This window comes from Peromyscus leucopus, chromosome 23 (genome assembly GCF_004664715.2).
Source record: "Peromyscus leucopus breed LL Stock chromosome 23, UCI_PerLeu_2.1, whole genome shotgun sequence".
NCBI lineage: Eukaryota > Metazoa > Chordata > Mammalia > Rodentia > Cricetidae > Peromyscus > Peromyscus leucopus.
This window is the reverse complement of record NC_051082.1, coordinates 36,934,832-36,958,558: the sequence shown is the minus strand read 5'-3', so window position 1 is coordinate 36,958,558 and position 23,727 is coordinate 36,934,832. Positions and strand designations below refer to the sequence as shown.

The following is a 23,727-nucleotide window of genomic DNA, read 5'->3' as shown; positions in this document are numbered from 1 at the left end:
ACACAACACAGAGAGAGAGAGAGAGAGAGAGAGAGAGAGAGAGAGAGAGAGAGAGAGAGAGAGAGAGAGAGAGATGCACATGCATACATGTGCTCGAGTATGCCATGTCTGGAGACAAGAGACGGTGGTGATTGTGTGTGTCTGCATTCATGCACAAGACATGGATGTGGAAGTCAGTGAACAACTGGCAGGAACTAATTCTCTCTTCTTTTCCATGTGGTTCTAGGGAATCAAACTTTGGTCCTCAGGTTTGATGGCAAGCTCCTTTATCTGCTGAGCAACTTGTGGACCCAGCTCCACTTACTTTTTTTTGAGACTCTCCCTAAACCTGGAGCTCACCATTTGATATTACCACTGCCCAGCAAGCCCCTGGGGTCCTCCTCTCCCCGCCCTTCCAGTGAGACTATAGGCATGTACCAGCACACCCAGCTTTCTACGTGGGTACTGGGGATCTGGACTCAGATCTTCAGACTTTGACTGCAAGCACTTTATTACCTAAGCCGTCCTCGGTCTCTCTCCTCTTGAGTTTTCTTTTTTCCATCAAAGCACCAGTTTTAGCCTTTGCTGTTACGTTCTCAGCCTTAGCTGACCTTGGCATTCTACATAGATGACTAGACAAAGAAGCCAGGAAACAAGCATACATGACAGCTTCCTCCCTACCCACTTGCATCCTTATTTACATAGACTCTGACAGTTCACTTGGTTCCTCCTCCTAGGTGAGCCTGGCCACCCTCGACACGGAAGTCCCCTTGACCTTGAGCCTGTACATCTCACACCTTGGCCAAGTCAAGCACATCTTAGAATTTCGACCAGCTCTTGAGAGTCTGGGAGGCCAGATCCGTTACGTTATTGCCAGAGGCAACGACCAAGGTTTCTTCTGCATGAATCACCTGGATGGCTTCAGCTCCCTGCACCTGGGCCATAGGAGACCAAGACGGGGGAAATACCAGCTGGAGGTGGTGAGTGTAGCAGGAGCTCGGGGTCAACCAGGGCCAGCAAAGCGAGCCTTGCGGCTAACAGTCCAATTACAGCTGCTCTAGCAGAGAAGCTCAGTGCACCTACAGTTCCCATGACATCTGAAAGTGGAGATTCTGGAACTGGCTAGAACTGATCTCGGGGGCAAAAGCTGACCAAGTTGAACCTCAAAACTCAGGAAGAGTTACATTACACTATGACCTCAGATGAACCCAGCCTGTGCAAGCCCACCAGGTGATCCCATCTGAGGTGGGGCAATACCTCAATCTCTCCTGGACTCAACTAGAAGTCACGACACTCAGCCCCCTACCCCACAGCCAGGGTCAGCAGGAGGGACCCCTGGTATTCACTGCGTCTTGTCATCCTCAAGCTTAAACTTCAAGACTGCACTATGATTCACCAAGGGTATTGGTGGGACATGGGAACAAGTGACTAGGGTGGGTGTGGGGGCCAGCCCTCAGAATCAAAATGGGAGCCTTGTCCCCCACATCTTGACTACCAGATTCATTCCCCAGAGCCTGGGCTAGGGTTCTAAAGATCCTTTTCTATTGAAACTGAAGAAAACAATAAAGGACTTGGGGGTTGAATCTGCCTATGTGTTCTCAAATATGTAGATGCTATCTCCTCCTACAAAAGACACACACACACACACACACACCACACACACACACACACACACACACACACACACGACTCCTGCCTGGGGAAGCTGGAGGACCCAAGTTGATCTTGTGTATCCCCAGGACTACCTGGCCTTTGGCTATAAGGTTCTTTTTTTTTTTTTTAATATTTATTTTATTTTGTACAGTGTTCTGTCTGCAGGTGTCCCTGCAGGCCAGAAGAGGGCACTAGATCTCATTACAGATGGTTGTTAGCCACCATGTGGTTGCTGGGAATTGAACTCAAGACCTCTGGAAGAACAGTCAGTGCTCTTAACCTCTGAGCCATCTCTCCAGCCCCGGCTATAAGGTTCTTTACCTCAGGGCATCGGGAAAAGAGTGGGTCAAGGCACTATCACACCTGTACATTTGGCACAAACCTCAAGCTAGGCTGACAGTGGCAAGCTCTCAGGGCCCTGATGGTTTCTCAGGTGTTCGCCTGTTTGCTATTTGTCTTGAAACTCTGGAGGATAAGCAAGTGTCCACAGAGTCCCTGTTTGATAGAACAACGTTTGATGCTCAGGAGTTGAGCAACATGGCCAGGATCAGGCAGCAGCACTGGAAACTGTGCTGTCAATCACTGTGCCTTGGCTCTGACACAATAGCTGGAATATGCATCACAATATGAACTCTGTACTTGGAGGGTAACTCTCAAATACTGGCACATTTAGTCCCCAGCAAGCCTAGCCAAGGAAAGCAGTATTATCACATGGACCCTGAGGTTTAGAGAATGTATGGGAGCCTGATGGGATCACCATTTATAGTACAGGCTAGGGCCTGAAGTTTTTGGTTTTGTTTGGTTGTATGTTTGTGTGTGTGTTTGTTTGTTTTAGGGGGTATGTGTGTGTTTCCTGACACTGCGTTCTGAAGTCTGGCTCCAAATCACCAAGAGTGCTCTCTACAAAGAAAACATTTGTTTTAGGATTTTTGTGTTCTGTGTTGTTTCTGTTGCTGTGTTTTTGTTTGGACAGTAGTAGGAATTGAACCCACAGCTTTACTGTAGGGGTGCTAGGCAAGCACTCTACCCCTGAGTCCTTCCTTAGTCCTTCCAGCTTTTTTTAGAAAAGTTTGTTGTTGTTTTAAATGGGGTCTCACGTTGTAGCCCTGGCTGGCCTGAACTCTCTTTGTAGACCAGGCTGGTTTCAAACACACAGACATCTGCTTGGCTCTGCATTCTGAGACTTATGGTTTGGGAGGGGTGGTAGTTTAAATAAGAATGGCCCCCATAGGCTCATAGGTTTGAATGATTAGTCATCAAGGAGTAGCATATTTGAGAAGAATTGGTAATTGTGGCCTTGTTGGAATAGGTGTGGCCTTGGTAGAGGAAATCTGTCACTGGGTGGGCTTTGAGGTTTCAAAAGCCCAAGCCCAGTGGCTCCCTCCCTCTCCCTCTCCCTCTCCCTCTCCTCCCCTCCCTCTCCCTCCCTCTCCCTCTCTCCCTCTCTCCCTCTCCCTCTCTCTCTCTTACAGATCTAGACGTAGAACTCTCAGCTACTCCTCCAGCATCTTGTCTGCCTGTGTGCCACCATGCTCCTGCCATGACAATAATGGACTAAACCACCAAACCATAAGCCAGCCACAGTTAAATGCTTTCTTCTGTAAGAGTTGCTGTGGTCGTGGTGTCTCCTCACAATTAGAACACTGACTGAAACAGGAGCATGGCCATCCACGCTGGCTGAGCAAAGGCATGGCTGGCTGCTGGAACAGCGGCAGGAAGCAGAGGGCACACTAGGAATGCTGAATCTTTCGAAACCTGGAAGCCTGCCCCAGTGACATCCATCCTCCACCAAGGCCACACCTCATAATCCTTCCCAAACAGTTTGCAACTTTGGGCCAATTATCCAAACACATGAGTCTATGGGGGTCATTCTCATTCAAAACACCACCACTCCCAAAGACTGGCAGAAGTGAAGCTGAATAACCAACCTCTATCTGCAGGTCTTAGTGCCTGGCCCCAGAGCTCTAGCCTTGCTCCAAGCCTGACCCGGTGACCTCTGGGCATCCCATTAGGGCTGGCAGAAAGCTTTTTCATCCATTGTCTAGATTCCCCCAGAATCTGGACATAGCAAGCATAATGACCCCCATTTTACAGACAAATTTTACAGAGAAATTCAGCACAGACACTGAGATTAAGATTTGGACCTTGACTGATGTGGTGGCTCACACCTTCAGTGGCCCACACACTTTAGCACTTGGCAAACAGACAAGAGCATATCTCTGTAAGTTCAAGGACATCCTGGGTCTACATAGCAAGTTCCAGTCTAGCCAAGGATACACAGTGAGACACTGTTTTAATATATATATATATATACACACACACACACACACACACACACACACACACACACACACACATATACATACATACACCAAGGGCCAGCAAGATGGCAAGTTGGCTTAGTAGATAGAAGTGTTTGCTGGCCAGGTGGTGGTGGTGGTGGTGGTAGTAGTGGTGCACACCTTTAATCCCAGCACTTGGGGGCAGAGACAGGTGGATCTCTGTGAGTTCGAGGCCAGCCTAGTCTACAGAGCAAGATCCAGGACAGGCACCAAAACTACACAGAGAAACCCTGTCTGGAAAAACAAAAATAAAAACAAACAAAAAAAAAAGTGTTTGCTATATAAGACTGACTACTTGAGGTCAATCCCCAGACCCCAAAGTGAAAGAAGAGATCCCACTCCCTAAATTATGTTCTGAAGTATGCACACCCACCACTACCATCCCACAACAACAGCAATGAATAAATAGATTTGGACAGAGAGCACAGGGTGTAACTCAGTTGTAGAGTGCTTGTCTAGTATGCACCAAAGCCCTGGGCTAAAACCAGCGCTACATAAACTAGGGGCCCCATTTTACCAAAAGTGAGGAAGCAATGGTCCAAGGTTAGGTCACACCTGACCTGCCCCGGGTCGTCCCCCAAGGAGCCATCTATTAAACTATTAGGAAGACTAGAGCACAGATCTTCTGATAAGGAAACTCACATGGGATTCAGCCCAGGCTGGGGCATTTCCCAGTAAAATACGACAGGAACCTGAGGCAGGAGGGTCCCAAGACAAAGGCCAGCCTATACAGAGTGAATCACTGTCTCACAAACAAAAAATGGGGCTGGAGAGACGGCTCAGCTGGTAAAGTACTTGCCAGACAAGCGTGAGGAGCCGAGTTTGATCCCTAAGCTAGGACCCACACTTAGGAGGAGGAGGGGGAGGAGGGGGGGGAGGAGGACGGGGAGAAGGAGGGGGAGGGGGAGGAGGAGGGAGGGGAGGGAGGGGAGGAGGGAAGGCGGAGGAGGAGGAGGGGAGGGGGGGAGGGGGAGGGGGAGGAGGGGGGGAGGGGAGGAGGAGAAGAAGAGACGGAGAAGAAAAAGAGGAGGAAGAGGAAGAAGCCGCAATGCACTGTGGATCCAACTGTAATCCTAGCACTGAGGAGCCAGAGCAGAGGTTAAGTGGCCAGCCTAACCTAACTGGTGATCCCTCACCAAATGAGAGACTCCATCTCAATAAAAGCCAAGAGTAGCTGGTGAGGTGGCTCAGGGAGAAGGCGCTTACCTGCCATCAAGCTTGAGGGCCTGAGTTTGAGCTCCGGACCTTCATGGTGAAAGGAGAGAACTGACTCCTTCAAGTTGCCCTCTGACCTCTACACGTGTGCTGTGGCACACACACTTTAAAATGTATTTTTTTTTTTTGAGACAGTCTCACTATGTTGCCATGGAAGGGCTGGAACTTACTGTGTAGACCAGACTGACCTTAAACTCATAGAGATCTGCCTGCCTCTGCCCTCTGAGTCCTGGGATTAAAGGCCTATGCCAAGATTCCCAGCCATAATTTTTTTAATTCTTTGTTTTTCTTGATAACAAAGAAACCTAGAAAATACAAATTTAAAAAAAGGAAAAGGAAGGAACCCCAGAGGAAGTGATGCCTCAAAGGCCCATGTAGGTGTCTTTAAAACCTCGCTAATGTCCAGACTCAAGTTCCAGATCTATGGAGCCCACCAGAAACTGTCCACTGTTCGGAGGCGCCTTCTCTGCCATCCTCCCCCCTGGGGCCATTGATGTGCGCGACCTCCGACTGGTCCCGGACAACCAAGAAGTTTTCTGCCATCCCGTGACCCACCAGAGTCTGATCGTGGAACTTCTGGAGCTGCAGGCCCACATGCGGGGCAAAGCGTCTGCGCGGTACCATTTTGAGGACGTTGGCGGGGTGCAGGGGGCCGGGGCTGTGCACGTGTTATCTGTGAAGCCTCTCTGTTTGGACAACTTATCCCTGAGGGGCTGTTGTCAAGATGCCTGGTTTCTTTCTGGCAAGCAGCAGGTAGCAAAGGACGTCACACTCTATCGGGCCTTGCTTCGGCTGCCCCAGTACCAGACCGATCTGTTGCTCACCTTCGATTAGCCCCCCTCTAGTCTCTTGGCCCTGAAAATCTGTCATGTCCACCTTGGAACCTGGGTAACTTTGAACAACTGGTGACTGGTTTGACTCTTCATGATCCCAACATCTTTGGTCCCCAGTGAAGATGATGGAACATAACATACTGCTGCTGAGGACTCAGGGATCTGGGTCTGAGAGGGGAAGTTCCTTTCTACTTCTTCCCTGGACACAAACATGAGACGCTTCCTCTGCAGAAATAAACTTGCTTTAAAAACAAAAAAACAAAAGGAAAAGGAGAAGAGGATGTTGAGAGGGTAGGTTTTGAAGAAGTAAAAGGAAAGAGTTGGTGGTGAATATAATCAAAATACACTGTATGTTTGTTTGGAATTCTTAAAGAATTAATAAAAAACATGATGTGGGTTTTTAAATTTTTTAAAAAGGAACAAAAAACCAAGGCAGATACTGTCCTGAAGAGCAACACCCATGGTCTGCACCCATATACACAAGCATGTACACATGTACACATATACACCTACACAGAGAGAGAGAGAGGGAGAGAGAGAGGAGAGAGAGAGAGAGAGAGAGAGAGAGAGAGAGAGAGAGAGAGAGAGAGAGAGAGAGAACGAACACCAGGGGCAGAAATGATGGTTCCATCTCCAGTGCTTCATGAGCATGGTGGTGCCGTATACAATCTCGGCACTCTGGAGGTGGAGCAAGAGCATCAGAGGTTAAACATCATCCTCAACTGAGCTACTTGAGACTCTATCTCAGAAAGAAAAAAAAAATAGATTTGAACTGAGGGCTTGAGATGGCTCAGTGATAAAGTGATAAGGTGCACAAGGCTCTGAGTTCTATTCCAAGCACACACACCCACACACCCAACCTACCCACCCATCCTCAAAAAAAAAAAAAAAAAAAAAAACTGTATAGTTAAAGAAGAGTTTGGCCAGGCGTTGGTGGCGCACGCCTTTAATCCCAGCACTCGGGAGGCAGAGCCAGGCGGATCTCTGTGAGTTCGAGGCCAGCCCGGGCTACCAAGTGAGTTCCAGGAAAGGCGCAAAGCTACAGAGAAACCCTGTCTCGAAAAAAAAAAAAAAAAAACAAAAAAAAACAAAAAAAAACAAAAAAAAAAGAAGAGTTTGAACTCCTGATCCTCCTGCCTCTGCTTCCTCAGTGCTGGGTGATGGTCCAGCGCTCCTACCACACCGAGCTTATGCAGGAATGAGGTGAAAACCAAGACTTAATCAATGCTGGACGACAGCTCTAAGCCAGCCGCATCCCTGGCCCCTGTGCAAATGTTGTTCTAATAGTTGGTCCTTGGCCCCAAATCCTGACACAGAGCTCCAAAGACCTCAGGATTTCCTGCATGGCTCTGAATTTCCTGAGTGTGTCAAGGGCTGGTCACAAGGAAAAGTGAGCCATTGATTAGATTTCTGTTCCACTCCTCAAGCTCCAAACAAGAGAAGGCTTGAAAGTGAAGTTAATAATCAATCATGCTGTGTGGAAACACCTCCATAAAAATATTGAACTGTGAGGTTCAAAGAGTTTCCAGATTCCAAACACATCCGTGTGCCAGGAAGGTGGTGCATCCCTGTTGTGTGACACTTTTCCTGGGGAGATGTGAACAGATATCTACTCACCCCAGATAGAGAAGCTACAGATCAAGTAACACCACCACCAGAGTCCAGCTTGACAACCAATAGGGTTTCCAGGTTTCCTCACAGCGGCGTGAGTCTCCTCTCCTCGGCAGTACTTACTGCAGGGAGGGGCCCTGTCCTCTGGTAGGTTTCAGGGATGCTGATGCTTGTGAGCCATTGACTTTCTGAATCTTAAGGAGCCTCCCTCCAGGAAGAGTATGGAGGTTAGAGGACGAACTCAGGTATCAACCCTCGCCTCACACCTTCCTTGAAACAGGGTCTCTCTGTCTCTCACTGCTGCTTACAGCCATAGCGGTCTTCCAGGGTTCTCCTATCTCCCCGTCTTACTGTGGGAGCTCTGGGATTGCAGACACACACTGTTACATCCAGCTTACTTGGTTCTGGGGATCTAAACTCAGACCCCAGACTTGCAAAGCAAGCTCTTTCACCCTGAGCCATCTGCTCAGTCCTGTTCTTGTTTAGTTTTCATTTCTTTGTTTATATTTTGAGACAGGGCCTTGCTATGTGTCCCAGGCTAGCCTCAAACTTGTACTGCAGCCCAGGCTGGCCTCAAGCTTATGATTTTCCTGCCTTAGACTCTGTGGTAGTTTGAATGTAATTGGCCCCCATAAGCTCATAGGGAGTGGCACTATTAGGAGGTGTGGCCTTGTTGGAGGAAGTGTGTCCCTATGGGAGTGGGCTTTGAGTTCTCATATATGCTCAAGCTACACCTAGTAAGACAGTTCGCTGCCTGTTGCCTTCGGGATCAAGATGTAGCTCCTTTGCTCTCGGCTCCTTCTCCAGCACCATGTCTGCCTGCCTGCTGCCACATCCTGCCATGAGGATAATGGACTAAACCTCTGAACTGCAAGCCACCCCAATTAAATGGTTTCCTTTAGAAGAGTCATTGTGTCTCTTCACTGCAATAGAAACCCCAGCTAAGACTCCTTCAGCAACACCCATCCTACATCGTTTATAACATTCTAAAGAATAACCAAGAAATATAAGAAAAGTACTTCCCTTAGTACTTCCCAAGGAGCTAATGATCTAGTAAAAGTGGCTGAATAAAAAGAGGGGGTCACAGGAACCCTAATTTATTGCAGGTAAATCCAAGGTACAGGCACTAACATCCTGAGAGCATGCTACATACCAGACATCACTGTGGGTAATTAGGTTATTGTTGTTGTTCTTGTTGTTGTTGTTGAGGCAGGGTTTCTCTGTGTTGCCCTGGCTGTCCTGGAACTAGATTTGTAGACCAGGCTAGCCTCGAACCCACTGAGATCTGCCTGCCTCTGCCTCCTGAGTGCTGGGATTAAGGTCATGCACCACCACTGCCCGGCTCAAGTAATTCATTTTTAATGGCTTTTAAATTTTTTAATTTTTAGTTCTTTGACCATTTCACGTATGTGTGCATTTGACCATTTTCACACACACACATACTCATCCTGCTGTAGTCCTCTCTCTCCCACTGAATGCCTTCTTCCTAACAAGCCCTGTCCTACTTTCATACCTCTCTTCCTTTGTGTGTGACTCACTGCATTTAATTAGGGTTGCTTGCATGAGCATGGGTGGGGATTGTATACTGGACTATGGTAACACTTCTGGGGAGAAAAAGACTCCCTTTCCCCCAGCAATCATTAACAGCCAATAAATAGCTCCTTGATGAGGGGTGGGGCCCTGTGAGTCCCTCACTCGCCCACGCTGAAACACTGCTGAGTCCAGTCCAGTACAGGTAACTGTGCCTTCTGTGAGTTCAGTGGCCATGTCATGCCCAGAAGACAGCACTTCAGGGGACTCTTCCCATCGTCCGGCTGGTGCTCACGCTGAATAACTTAATTGTGGATCTTTCTGGTCATCATCATGATCCTGTGAAATAGACAGTGTTAGTATTGTCCCCCCATCTACAGATGGGAAAACTGAGACTCATATGGCTGTGTCCTTAACCTGTGGAACCAGATGTGATCTGCATGTAGACATGTCAGAACCGAATTGAATTAAATTACAGGACATCTGGCATCTGCTTGATTCATGAGGAACTTCCTCTTTCAGATCTGGCATCAGATGTGTCGTGTTGAGGACTAGTGAGATGGTTCATGAGATGGTTCAGCAAGCAAAATTGCTTGCCATGAAGCCCGATGACCAGAGGTTGATCCCTGGGACCCACACGGTGGGAAGAGAGAAGCACCTCCAAACAGTTGTCTCTAACCTCCACTTGCTCACAGTGGCATGCACTCATACACACCCAAGCATACATGTGTGCAGGCTCACACACATGATATTTGTTCTGTGTGTTACATTGAAGCCAAGCATGATGGCACATGCCCATAACTCTATTTTAGAGGTTGAGATAGAAGGAGCTAAAGATCCAGCCTCAGAATCTGACATCCCTTTTTGCCTCTGTGGCTACCAGGAAAGCAAGTGGTATACAGACACACATACAGGGCAAAACACACCCATACACATAAAATAAATTTTAAAAAGATTAAAAAAAAAAAAAGATCCAGCCTCAGCTACAGTTTGAATTCAAGGCTAAAATGGGCAACTTAGTGAGACCTTGCCTCAAAATACAAATTATAGAAAGGATGGGGGTAGTGCTTACTAGCCTAATATGCACAAGGTCTTGGGTTCAAGCCCTAATATTGCAGAAAGAAAGAGAGGATAGGAGAAAGGAAGGAAGGAAGGAAGGAAGGAAGGAAGGAAAGAAGGAAGGAAGGAGAAGGAAGGAAGGAAGGAAGGAAGGAAGGAAGGAAGGAAGGAAGGAAGGAAGGAAGGAAGGAAGAAGGAAGGAAGGGAAGGAAGAAGGAAGGAAGGAAGGAAGGAAGGAAGGAAGGAAGGAAGGAAGGGGGAGGGAGGGGAGGAAGGAAGGAAGGAAGGAGGGAGGGAGGAGGGAGGAGGAAGGAAGGAAGGAAGGAAGGAAGGAAGGAAGGAAGGAAGGAAGGAAGGACGGACTTCTGTATGGTGTGGAGAGATGGCTCAGCAATTCAAAGTGTGTACTGTTCTTACAAAGGGCCACCCTGGTGTTCCATGCTCCAGCACTGCATAACCCAGCATGGTAGCACATGCCTGTGACCATAGCACTTGGGTGGTGAAGGCAGCAGAATCAGAAGTTTGGGAGCATCCTTGGCTACATAGGGAGTCTTAGGCCAGCCTGAGATACATGAGACCTGCTTGGGGAAAAACCATAAAACGGAAAGGAATGAAGAAGGAAGGCAGGAAGGAAAAAGAAGAAAGAGAGGAGAGAGAGGGGCAAGATGGCCACTAAGGCTGACAACCTGAGTTCCATCAGAAACCCACACTGTAGAAAGTGAGGACTCCTGCAAATTGACCTATGGCCGCCAGCTGGAAACATGGTTTGTGTAAGCACTCCCGCCCCCCCACCCCCCCACAATCACACACACACAATCACACGCACAATGACTCAATCAATGTAAACTTTTTTTTGTTCTGTTTTGGGTTTTTTTTTTTTTTGTTTTTTTTTTTGGTTTTTCGAGACAGGGTTTCTATGTAGCTTTGTGCCTTTCCTGGATCTTGCTCTGTAGACCAGGCAGGCCTCAAACTCACAGAGATCCACCTGCCTCTGCCTCCCGAGTGCTGGGATTAAAGACGTGCGCCACCGACGCCCAGCCTATGTAAACATTTTTTAAGAGAAGGAAAAAGAAAAAGAGAAGGGGAGAGAGGGAAGGGGTGGGAGGCAGGGAATGTGAGTGGCGTGAGAAGACACTCTTGGCCCACCTCGCTGGTGTTTCACATCAGCCTTTACCAATGCCCCCTAAACTGGGTTAAAGACGTCAACAGCCGCCTAGGGCCCTTGCACATGAATCTCAGGGTGTGACCATGCAGCTCCTGGGGGTAGACCTTGTCAGCAAAGTGATGGATGGAGGAAGGTCACATGACCAAGAGTCCTTACCTAGACCGGCCTAGGGTGGCATTCCTCATGCTGGTGCTGCTGGGGTTCCTCACCTTAGACTTCACATGGTTTAACTTCCTCCTCTCAGTATGAGAGCCTATTGGAAAACAGAGAGAGAAACAGCTAAGTGTTCCAACAGGGGCTGGAGAGATGGTTCAGTGTTAAGAGCACCTGCTGCTCTTCCAGAGGACTGGGGTTGAATTCCTAGCACCCACAAGATGGTTCACAACCATCTACAACTGCAGTTACAGGAGATCTGACACCAGGGCCACTTTTTGTGCACATACTTAAAAGCAAACTGCTGTGGGATGTTCTGTATATCCTGTGGGAGCCCGTTCTTGGGTTCCTCGTGGCTTTACCCAGCAGGTCCTCATAGAGGATGATTAGGACAACAGGCCTGAGTGCAGGTGTCTGAGATGGTCTGCACTTGGCTGTGCTGGGGGATGGTCTGTATGGCAAATGTGTTGCTCTGATTGGTCAATAAATAAAACCTGATTGGCCGTGGCTAGGCAGGAAGTATAGGCGGGACTAACAGAGAGGAGAAATAAAAGAACAGGAAGGCAGGAGTCACTGCCTACAGCAGCTGCCAGAACAAGGAAGATGTAAAGTCCCGGTAAGCCACGAGCCACGTGGCAAGGTATAGATTTATGGAAATGGACTAATTTTAGCTATAAGAACAGTTAGCGGTCCTCGGGGGAGACCTTGATCTGGAGGAGGTGGGAGTGGGGGGGGGGGGGGGGGGGGGGCGAGAGGGGAGAACAGGGAATCTGTGGCTATTATGTTGAACTGAATGTGTTGTAAAATAAATAAAAAAAATAGAGATTTAAAAAAAAAAAAAAAAAGAACAGTTAGCAAGAAGCCTGCTACAGCCATACAGTTTGTAAGAAATATAAGTCTCTGTGTTTACTTGGCTGGGTCTGAGCGGCTGTGGGACTGGCGGATGACAAAGATTTGTCCAGACTGTGGGCAAGGCAGGAAAACTCTAGCTACAGCAAACACTCATATATAAAATTAAAATAAATGGATTTTATTTTATTTATTTAATTTTTTCCAAGACAGTCTTTTGCAGTACAGCTCTGGTTGTCCTGCAACTCACTCTGTAGACAAGGCTGGATTCAAACTCACACAGATCCGCCTGTCTCTGCCTCCCGAGTGCTGAGATTAAAGGCATGCACCACCACTGCCCCACTTGAATTAAGCCAATCTTAAAATGGCAAATGTTTTGTTTTTTTCTCATTTGTGATTCCTACATTTTATATAGTCTAATAAAATCATGTCTATGTCCATTAAAGTAGAAATAAAGTGAAACTCTCCAGGGAGGAGATGGGAGGAGAAAATTTTTTTCATTTTTCCCATTTTGTATCTATATTATGTGTAGGATAAAAAGGGCCAAGAAAAGAACATCCTGACCCTGACTTGACCCCCAAGCCTGAGACAGGGTCAAGAAAAAGAATACCACCAATCCTTGAGCATGTCCCAAGACCAGACCACAAAATTCCCACCAATCCCGGGCCACACTGGAAAGCCGCCCCCTCCCCCAAAAAAAACCCTACATAACCCTGTCTCCTACCCATTCCTGCGGCTTCTTGCCCAAGCAGAGGCAGCCACCCTCCCTCCTGTGTCTTTCCAAATAAATCTTCTGTGTGAGGTTTGTTGAGCCCTATGACTTTGAGGCATTTCTTGGCTCCCGACTGTCAGGATACCTTTCTCCTCTGAGTTGTAACATTTTACAGTGTGCATGTATGTGCATGCATTTTTTCCTCATGTAGGTGCACATGCACATGTGTGCCCATGCATGTGGAGGCTCTCAGATGTCAGAAATTATGCTCTGTTGCTCTATGACCCTATCCATTGAGGTAGGGTCTCTCAATCAAACCCAGAGCTGCCAGCTTGTTAGGTGGGTCCTGTGTCTCCATGCTCTGAGGCTGGAATTACAGGAAGACCACCACACCCACTCAACATTTACATGGATTCCTGGGGATCCAAACTCCAGTCCTCACACCTGTATGATTAGCACTTTAACAGGTGAGCAATCTCCCTAGATCTCCCTGAAAACAAACCTAATTCATTAATTAAAACAGGGATGTACCGGAGAGACGCTCAGTGGGGTAAAGTGCTTGTCATACAAGCATGAAGACCTGAGTTCCGTCCCGAGCGCCCATGTAGGAATCCAGGTGTGGTAGGTATATACTTGTAATCCCAGCACTGATGAGGCAAAAAATCTCCGCAGCGCGCTGTCCAACCAGCCTAGCCTAAGAAGCAAGCCCCAGATCTAGTAAGACACCTGGTCTCAAAAGACAGGGTGGAGCCAGGCATGGTGGCACACACCTTTAACTCCAGCACTTGGGAGACAGAAACACAGAGGCAGGCAGCTCTCTGTGGGTTCAAAGCCAACCTGTTCTACATAGTGGGTGCCAGGACAGCCCAGGGCTACATAAAGAGACCCTGTCTCAGGCCGGGCGGTGGTGGCACACGCCTTTAATCCCAGCACTCGGGAGGCAGAGCCAGGCGGATCTCTGTGAGTTCGAGGCCAGAGTTCGAGGCCAGCCTGGACTACCAAGTGAGTCACAGGAAAGGCGCAAAGCTACCCAGACAAACCCTGTCTCGAAAAAAAAAACAAAAGAGAGAGAGAGAGACCCTGTCTCAAAAAAAAAAAAAAAAAAATGAGACATAGAGGCCTGAGGAGATTGGTCAGCAGGTAAGAGTGCTTCCTCTGCAACCTTGACGACCTGAGTTTGAACCTCAAGCACTGTGCAAAAATGAGGCATGTTTCACGGCACCAGCAAGCTTTCAGAGGAGGGAAGCAACCACCAGCCCTCTCCAGGCTGCTCAGCCTGTGAACCACAACAACAGCCTGCACAGCATGGTCACCCAAAGCGGGCAGGAGTAACACACATACCTTGGTGGCAACCAACAACTCTCTAATCGGACTTAAGAACTTCTCAAAGAGAGGGAAATCATGCCTGGTACTGGAAACTTCGGCAAACTGCCCAGTGAAGTCACGGATCTTGGAAGAGAACCTACAACGCCCGCTTTACTAAACCAGCATAATCCCTAAGTACAATCTAAGTATCTGTCCTTATTCCCACAGATGAGTGCAGTTCTCACCCCTCATCAAGGAAACTTCTTGATGCAACAGATGGAGACCACTTCAGAAAACCACAACCAATCAAAATGCAAAGTTGTGGAGCCCAGTCCTAGTGGATACATCTACAACATAACTCCTGCCCCAAAGGCTCAGGAAACATTGTGGAAGAGCAAGCAGGAAGATTTTTAAGAGTCAGGGGACCAGGCAGTTTGCAACAGTAGACATACTAATGTAGATGGAGGCAGGTGGAGTCCAAGAGGCCTCAACCTTAGACTACTCCCATTCTGAGAGCGGGAGAAATAGTCTTCCCCATGGAAGAGCACTCAAATTGGTTATCGAATACAAAATGGAACATACACATAAGTGATATTATATAGACTGATCAGGTTATATTCATGTGTTTAGGAATTTATGTATTACATAACGATTAATGAAAAAAGAGGCCATGAATTTGAAAGAGGGCAAGAGGGGCATGCAGGAGGGTGAGGAGAGAGGAAAGTGAAAGGAGAAATTATGCAATTATTATGATCTCAAAAAATAAGAGAAAATTTTTTTTTGTTTTTGTTTTTCAAAACAGGGTTTCTTTATGTAGCCTCGACTATCCCAGAATTAGCTCTGTAGATCAGGGTGGCCTCGAATTCACAGAGATCTACCTATCTCTGCCTTGTCAGTGCTGGGATTAAAGGTATGTGCAACTATCTGAACAAGAAAAAAAAAAGGGTTTTTTTGTTTTTGTTTTTTTTTTTAAATGAGGCATGGCTGTACATGCCTATAATTTTAGTTTTGGGAAATGGAGATAGGCACAGCCTAAGAGCCCACAGGCCAGTGCCAGTCATCCTAGTCAAAATGGCAAGCTTCCAGTTTAGTGAGAGACCCTTTTTCAAGGCAGTAAAGACAGGAGAGCAATAAAAGGTTTGACCACCACATGCACAACGGCATACTCATGCATGCAGCACACACACAGAGAAAATAAAATGGAATGGCTAGAGAGGTTTCTTAGTGGTAGAACACTTGTGTAGCATATCCAAGAGCCTGGATTCAGTGCACAGTACTGAAGGGAAGAAAGGGGAAAGCTCTTGGGGGAGGACACCTGAGGTTGATGCGATTGATTAGCTATTCATTCCATCGCTGACTCACTAGCAACTGACTCTTTGAAGAGGGCTAGCTAGCAGCATGTTAGAATGCTGAGCTGTGTTCCTCCCTGAGCTGTTGGCTGGGGTCTTACCTACCTGAGGTGGTCTTCTGGGGATTGTCAACTGGCTTGTTCTTAGCTTTCAAGATCTCCATTGCCTTCTTCACATCCTTGTCCTCTGGGTTCATACACACCTTGCCTTTCTGGCGGAAGTGGAATCTACAGAGGGTGGAAAGGTGGATGCCAGGTTAGGGCATGGAGGATCTAAGGTGTTCATGACTCTCACCCAGCAACACGAAAGGTCCTGCTCACATCACAGCACGTAGGTTGCAGCTTCCACTCACTTCCTGCACGCGATAATGCCTAGCGTGCTGGAGAATATTCCATTTGATCCTGGGTTGGTGACCCAGGCAGCAGTCTTCAAAGGCACCTACAAAGGCAAGTGAGATGGCTCAGTAAAGGGTAAAGGTGCTTGCTACCTAAATTCAATCCCCAGAACCCACATAGCAGAGAATCACAAATTATCATCCCCTGACCTCCATAAACATGTAGCACATGTGTGCGTGCATGCATGCGTTGCATACATGCGTGTGTGCGTGCATGTTGTGTGTGTGTGTGAAACTGGGTCATAGGCCCTAAATGAGAACCTAATACTATTATTCTAATAAGTAGACATAGTAATAAACTGTCTTTACATTCTTATCCATATACTCATAAGTTATACCCTCATCAGTGAACTTTTATTGTTGGTTGTTTTTGCTTTTTTGGGGGGCCCACCACCCAGTTCCCAAATAAATCATACACGGAGGCCTATTCTTAATACCACCCTTAGCTTGGCTTGTTTCTAGCCAGCTTTTCTTAACTTTAAATTATCCTGTCTACCTTTTACCTCTGGGCTCTTTCATTTTCTTACTTCTGTAACCTACCTTCACTCTTACTCCGTGGTTTGCTGTGTAGCTGGGTGGCTGGCCCCTGATATCCTCTTCCTTCTTTTCTCTTGCTCTTTCTTTTTGCTCTTCCAAGATTTCTCCTTCTATTTATTCTCTCTGCCTGCCAGCCTCACCTATCCTTTCTCCCTTGCTATTGACCTTTCAGCGCTATATTAGACCATCAGGTGCTTTAGAAAGGCCAAGTAACACAGCTTCACAGAGTTAAACAAATGCAACATAAAAGAATGCAGCACATCTTTGCATCATTAAACAAATGGTCCAGAGCATAAACAAATGTAACATATCTTAAAATAATATTCTACCATGGCTTCTTTTTATATTAGATGGCAATTACCCCAAAGACGCACAACAGATCAACATTCAGGGTAAGGGACCATGGAATTTCCAACTATAAATGAGACATCTATCATACTTCCTTACCACAAGGTTCAGGGATTATCTCAGAAGAGGGGGCAGAAAAATTGCAAGACTCAGAGGAAGACATCTTCAAAGCAAGAGTATTTGCTGAACATGACGAGACCATTGTACGCATCAGTCATAGGAGCCATGATGCGTGCACAGACCCACACAAGATCAAGGCAGTCAGAATCTCATCATGGGTGGGTGGAGGGGACTCATCTGACAAGCTATTGGAAATTGATGGTTGCTAGGAGAGGCTTGGTTTTCTTCAGGGACATGGTCCCAGAAAGATTACCCCAGCTCTAATATATGATCCTTCAGTCATACACATACAGGCAACATTCAGTGGACTAAGTGGGTTTAAAAACAGAGAATAATAAGTCAGGTGGGGGAAGTGGTAGGGAGATAGGGGTGATATAGAAGGAAAGGGAATAAGGAATAGATTTGATCAAAACATATTTGCATATATGAAATACTCAAAAATAAAAAAAAATCACAAAAAGATACCTGCAACCTGATGACCCAGCCACATCCATGATTCCAGGGGCACATTACTGGCTGGGACAATCAAAGATGTGAGCATGGCACACACACGTACACCACCTTCTAGATACAGAGGTCAACAGGCTACCTGGGAGATAAGGAAGCTTCCTGGCTTGCTCTCAGCTCTTGATATAAGGACGCTGGCAGGAATTGTAGAGTGCAGGTAGGCAAAGAGACATCCCAGGGGCCTTTCTGTTTCTGCTCTGAGGTAGAGGACAGGTGCACACTTGTAGACATCGAGGCACATGCACATCTGTAAGCCCTGCAGTCCAGATGCTGGTGCAGATGATCATGAGTTTGAAACCAGTCTGAGCCACTGAGACCCTGTCTTACAGCACCACCTAAATTTTGACTAGGACTATAACTCAGTTGGTAAAGTGTTTGCCTAGCTTGTATGAGCCCCTGGGTTGGATCCCCAGAACTACATAAACCAGGTGTGGTAGTACATGCCTGGAATCCTAGCACCTGGGAAATGGAGGCAGGTAGATCAGAATTTCAAAGTCAGCTAGGTAGCAAGTTAGAGACCAGCTTGAAATATATGAGACCCTATCTTTTGTTTTGTTTTTGAGACAGGGTTTCTCTGTAGCTTTTGAGCCTGTTCTGGAACTCATTGTGTAGCCCAGGTTGGCTTCGAACTCACAGAGATCCGCCTGTCTTTGCCTCCCGAGTGCTGGGATTAAATTCCACCACCATCAGGCAAGATCCTTTCTTAATTTTAAAAATGAAAAATTATAATCCCAGCACTCAGGAGGCAGAGGCAGGTGGATCTCTGTGAGTTCGAGGCTAGCCTGGTCTACAAAGCGAGATCCAGGAAAGGCACAAAGCTACACAGAGAAACCCTGTTTCAAAAAACCAAAAAAAAAAAAAAAAGAAAGAAAGAAAGAAAGAAAGAAAGAAAAAAAAAAAAAGAAAAGAAAAAGAAAAAGAAAAAAAAGAAAAAGAAAAAAGAAAAATTAGCTAGGCATGGTGGCATACAACTTTAATGCCCAAATTCAGTAGGCAAGAAGCAAGCAGATTGCTGAGTTTGAGGCTATCCTGCTCTACAGAGTGAGATCCAAGACAGCCAGGGCTACATAGGGAAATTTCATCTCCAAAAAAAAAATTTTTTTTAATGAAAAAAAAAAAATTAAAGGCCAAGTATAGTAGCACATGCCTTTAATCCCAGCACTCAGGAGGCAGAGGCAGAAGGATTTCTAAGAGTCTGAAGACAGCCTGGTCTACACAGTGAGGTATACATACATAGTGGGACCTTTTCTAAAACACACACACACACACACACACACACACACACACACACACACATCTGGGGCCAGAGAGGCAAAGGCACTTACCACCAAGTTCTAATAACCTGAGTTTGATCCTGAGGACCCACATAGTGAAGGAAAGAAACAACTCCTGTGAGCTGTCCTGTTGTCTCCACATAAAGTAAATAAATAAATGGATATATGTAACTAGGATAAATAAACAGACAGATTACTTAACTTTTCTGAAGATCTCACTCAGCTATGGTCTGGCCTGTCCGTACATAATACCAGCTTAAATTCCTTTTCCTTCCTCTACCCATCTGAATAACTGCTAAATTGACCTGATCGTTCTTTGTTAATTCCCCTGCTGGCCTAACAAAAGCTTAAAAGAGTTCTCCTAGGTACCAAATATCTAGACAATACTGACATAAATTGGACCTAGTGTCTCAGGGAGTTTCAACCTGGTAGAGGAGACAGAGAAGTTTTCTACACAAAAAGAGTATATGCAGGAGCTCGGAGGAGTGCCCAAGGAGAAGGAGATGATTCTAGAAAGTTCTGGGAAGTAGAAAAGTAAATGAATAAACAAAAAAGGGTTGATAGTACAGTGGGTTCCTCAATCTAGCCAGCCTTCAAGGATATCTGTGAGCCCTATCTGCCAAATCTTGCCTCTGGAATCAAATCCAAGGTCAAGTAGAAACCAGCACAGTGGTTCAGGGAGAGAACTCATTCTCCCTGCCATTCCTCTACTTTGGCTCTTGAGGACAAGGGGCAGTGGTGCTAGATAAGAACTGGGGCTCCGGGGATCCTTGGCAGGTGTTTTCAAACACTGGGGGCCACTTTTCTCCCAGGATCAAAGGGCAGAGGCTGGGCCTGGCTCTGATAGCAGACTGTAGAAAGCAACCAAGCCTCCCTCCCGAACATAAAGTAGACTCTGCTGGAAGCTTGAGCCTGTAGGACATAGCAGAGGAGCAGGCAGGGCAAGGGGTAGGATCTTGGGTCCTCAACCTGGCCTGGGACCTTGTTTTGACACCTGCTGAGACCCCATGTTTCCTCAGATGAAGCACCGAGTGGCAAGACTCTGTAGAGATGCTCTGTGCTGAGACTTGGCCTTGAGTGACTGAATCCTCAAGTACCTGCTTTCCAGTAGGGTGAAGAAGATCCAGAAATGGTTCCCTGACAGTGACCTGGGAGTATTTTTCATTGGATTCTTACATTTTTCATTTCTCCTTGGCAGATGAGGAAACTGAGTCTCACAAAGGACAACGTTAGGCCCTTAGCTAGACTACACAGGGAGGAAAGGCAGGGAATCCACTTTGGTAGATACCCAGGGCTCAGAGCTCAACCTCACACCCCTAGCTAGGCAGAGGAAAGGCATCCAAATGCACTCCTGGCTCTAAGTGCATTTTCCCCCAGTTGGAAGCCACCTTCTGCTTCCTGCAGCTCCCAAGCCTCTTGAGTCTTGCAAAGGAAGCAGGCCAGCATGGAGGTGAGGGGTCCTGGAATAGGTAGCTGGGGACCCTTTGTTTCTATCCATCCAGCCCCAGTAGTACCAGGAATTCTTGCTTTGCCCAACCTCTCAAGAGACACTGAAGAACTCAAAGGATACAGAATCAGTGAAGAGTTCAACAAGCAGGGGGCGGGGAGCCCAAGTGAGCCGAGAAAGCGACATCTGGAGAGCTGGAGCAAAGAAAGGGTGGCTACGGGCAGTACCTTGGACACGGACAACAGGCACCCAGGTCCAAACAAAACAGGCGACCAGGCAGGCAAAGAGCCACAGTTTCATGGTGCAGGCCAGATCTCCTCTCCGGGTACCTGAAGGTTTAATGAGGCCACCTATGGAAGTGGGAGGGAAGGATAAAGACACCAGTGTCTCAAGCCAGGCCCTGGAACTCTCTGAAAGAGAGGCAGGTGACAAAGGACCCGCTCAAGTCAGAGGAGAACTCACCAGTGCCGGTGTGGTCCGGGGAGCCGGTGCTTGCTTGTAGGGTGTACTGCCTGTGGATCAATCCTTCACCCTTTATAGTCAGAGCCCGCCCTGCAGTGACTTGCCCTCTCTCTTCTCTCCCTCCCTCCTTTGCTCCTCCCCTCCCCCACTCTGTGAGACTTCGGCTGGGCTTCTACTTCCCACAGATAGACCAAGCTCTCCTTTGCATCTGTCTCTCCAGGTTACCTGCCTCATGAGCTTTGAAGTTGCCTCCACTTTACCCAGGCCTCTCAACCAGCATCTCCTCCCACTACCTTATTATATGGGGTCCAACACTGTCTCCAGCCCTCTCCCTTAACAGTTTGTATCCCCAGCCTCTCATGGATACTCTTATAACTAACTGGCTTTTAAATTGTTTTATTACTTTTAACTTTTTTTTTTCTTTACTGTTTTGTACATGGTTGGAGGCACACACATGCACCATGGCATACCCATGGCATCAGAGGACACAATCTGTTCTCTCCTTCCACCATGTGGGTCCTGGGAACGGAACTCAGGTCATTGGGCCTGGCGGCAGGTGCTTTTACCCACTGAACCAAGGAGCCATCTCGCCTTTTTCTTGCTCTGTTCTAGACTTAGACACACTCGCTCCAACATGAATACATACATCCAGCAAAGCAAAGCTGAGGCCTGTGGGAGAGAACTCAGTGTTACTCCCTCTAAAGCCTGGTCACCTGATGGTGCATTTTCCAGTTCATCCATTTTCCTGAAATTTCATAATTTCATTTTCAATGGCTGAATGAAATTACAGCTGATGGTGCACTTTTTAAATTTTATTTATCTGGTGCCGGGGGTTAGGAGAACCACAGTGAGGAAGGGTGTGGAGATCTGGGGACAACTTGGAGAGTCATTGGAACCCAGGAATCAAACTAAGGTCATCAGGCTTAGTGCCAGGCACCTCCAGTCATTTTACTGTCAGAAAAGGTCTATTTCCAATGGGGCAGTAAGCGACACGTGATTTTCCCCCAATGTTATATTGGGAATCATCCCAACAAAACTGTTTTTAACAACCACAGCAATGAAAGAAAGAAATGCTCTGGTTTGGAATGTGAAGCCAGGATCCAAGTAACGGCATCTCCTGTCTGCAGGAAGGCAAAACAAGGTTCACCTAGAAAGCATTTCTTCTTCCCTTTGGTTAACTTGACCCTCTGGGGGATAGGGGTTTCAGCAGATCAGGCAGGTGCAGGGAGGGGAGGGAAGGCCTGCCACAGACCTCACAACTTACTGCTTTTAACTTTTTATCTCCCTCATTCGAGGCTGGCTACCCCAGTCCTTTCTGGGGCTATTTCTCACACTCTGAACTTCCTATTTCTCCAGCTCTACTTAGTCCTACTCAGTCGGGGCCTCCCCTCCCCCCCGCCCGGGAGTAGGGCTGGGGGAACGGTGCTGGCCAAGCGCAGGTAAATGAGGCTTAAGGTCTGGCTGGATAAATGGAGCTCAGAGCTCCAGGCATCCAGGGCGGGGCAGAAAGCTGCCGTCTAGATTTGGAAAATGGCACCAGGGGATGAGTTTTGAGGAATGGTACTTGAGGCTGAGACTTGCTGGTGGAGATATGAGTGGGCTTGGTGGATAAAATTTACAGCCGGTGTATAACAACAGATGAAGTACTGAATAGAAGAGCTTGTGGCCTAAGGTGGGGCCTTCTGGGTGAGGCTTACATCAGGGTGCAAATTCAGCCACAGCATCCGTTGGGGGAGGAACCCAGCAGTCTTTTTGTAGAGGGGATGCAAGCCCCACCCTTAGCCCCCAGACCCGCGTGCTTCTCAGGTTCCTCAGCGCCTCTGGATGAGGGTGGGTGAGGCTGGGTTGGGACGCTGCTCCGCGTGGCTGCGGGCTTGGAGACGCAGCGTGGCAAACTAGCCGGCCGGCTATGGTCCATTGCTTCCCAATACCTGCTGAGGCCAAGTCTCAGGGGCACTTCTTGGAATGTGTACCCACTTTCCCAACTTAAGGATCAGGGCTTGTCCCGCCAGCAGCTTTCATGGGGAAGGGGAGAGGGAGTCTAAGCGAGTAGCTTTGTACGGTCACAGGTGCCTGCTCAAGGTGCAGGTGCAGGTGTGTGGGCAGGAGACAGGATGTTCAAGGGTTACAAGGCCATGAATCAAAGACAAAGTTCTAGGCTGGAGACGTAGAGCTGGTAGAGAGCTAGCCTAGGATGCATGAAAATCGACATTCTAATGCTACCACCACATAAAATTGGAGGTGCACATCTGTAGTCTCAGCTCTTGGAGACAGGTGGAGAAAAATCAGAAGTTCAAGGCCAGCCTGGGATATATGAGTTTCCCCCGACCCCCACCGCCACCCCTCACACACACTGCATGAGTTTGGTACCTGGGTGGCTGAGACATCCAAATTCAAGGTCTGCCTGGACTGCAGAGTTCAGAGAGTTTAACAGTAACTTAGTGAGGATCTGCCTTAGTAAAAAGAGGGCTGTGGTAGAGTGTTTGTCTAATATATAACCCTTTACCAATCGGGGAAGATTCAGAAATGCTACAAATCCTAGCACTGGAGAGGCCAAGGTAGGAAGATAATAAGTTTGAGACCAACCTTTGCTGTATAGTGAGATTCTCCTCTCAACAGAACAACAAAAATACTGTTCATGAAATGAGTGGTCCTGCTGGGCGGTGGTGGCGCACACCTTTAATCCCAGCACTCGGAGGCAGAGACAGGCGGATCTCTGTGAGTTCGAGGCCAGCCTGGTCTACAGAATGAGATCTAGGACAGCACCAAAACTACACAGAGAAACCCTGTCTCTTAAAAAAAAAAAAAAAGTGCTGGGAGTGTAGGCATGCACCATGCTTAGTTTATGAAGGGCTGGGGCTAGAACCCAGGACTTGGTGCATA

The 23,727-nt window shown here is 47.5% G+C and overlaps 2 protein-coding genes and 1 pseudogene across 2 annotated transcripts in view; 2 read left to right on the top strand and 1 right to left on the bottom strand.

The window, feature by feature from the left end:
- The window catches only part of Fbn3 (fibrillin 3), an 80,915-nt gene extending 79,353 nt beyond the window's left edge, over positions 1-1,562 (top strand). Inside the window, 1 exon segment of the mRNA XM_037198534.1 lies at positions 717-1,562. Coding sequence (XP_037054429.1) covers positions 717-1,040 — 324 coding nt within the window. The 3' untranslated portion in view covers positions 1,041-1,562.
- Positions 1,563-5,534: 3,972 nt separating this feature from the next.
- LOC114686069 lies at positions 5,535-6,259 on the top strand (annotated as a pseudogene).
- A 2,698-nt stretch (positions 6,260-8,957) lies between these two features.
- Positions 8,958-20,895, bottom strand: Ccl25 (C-C motif chemokine ligand 25). The gene is made up of 6 exons (XM_028860708.2): positions 20,845-20,895; positions 20,610-20,732; positions 16,076-16,193; positions 15,861-15,982; positions 11,544-11,640; positions 8,958-9,502 (listed from the first exon to the last, which is right to left on the bottom strand). Exons 2-6 carry the CDS (start codon positions 20,680-20,682, stop codon positions 9,469-9,471), a joined length of 444 nt encoding a protein of 147 aa, XP_028716541.1. The 5' UTR covers positions 20,683-20,732; positions 20,845-20,895; the 3' UTR covers positions 8,958-9,468.
- Positions 20,896-23,727: the final 2,832 nt, after the last annotated feature.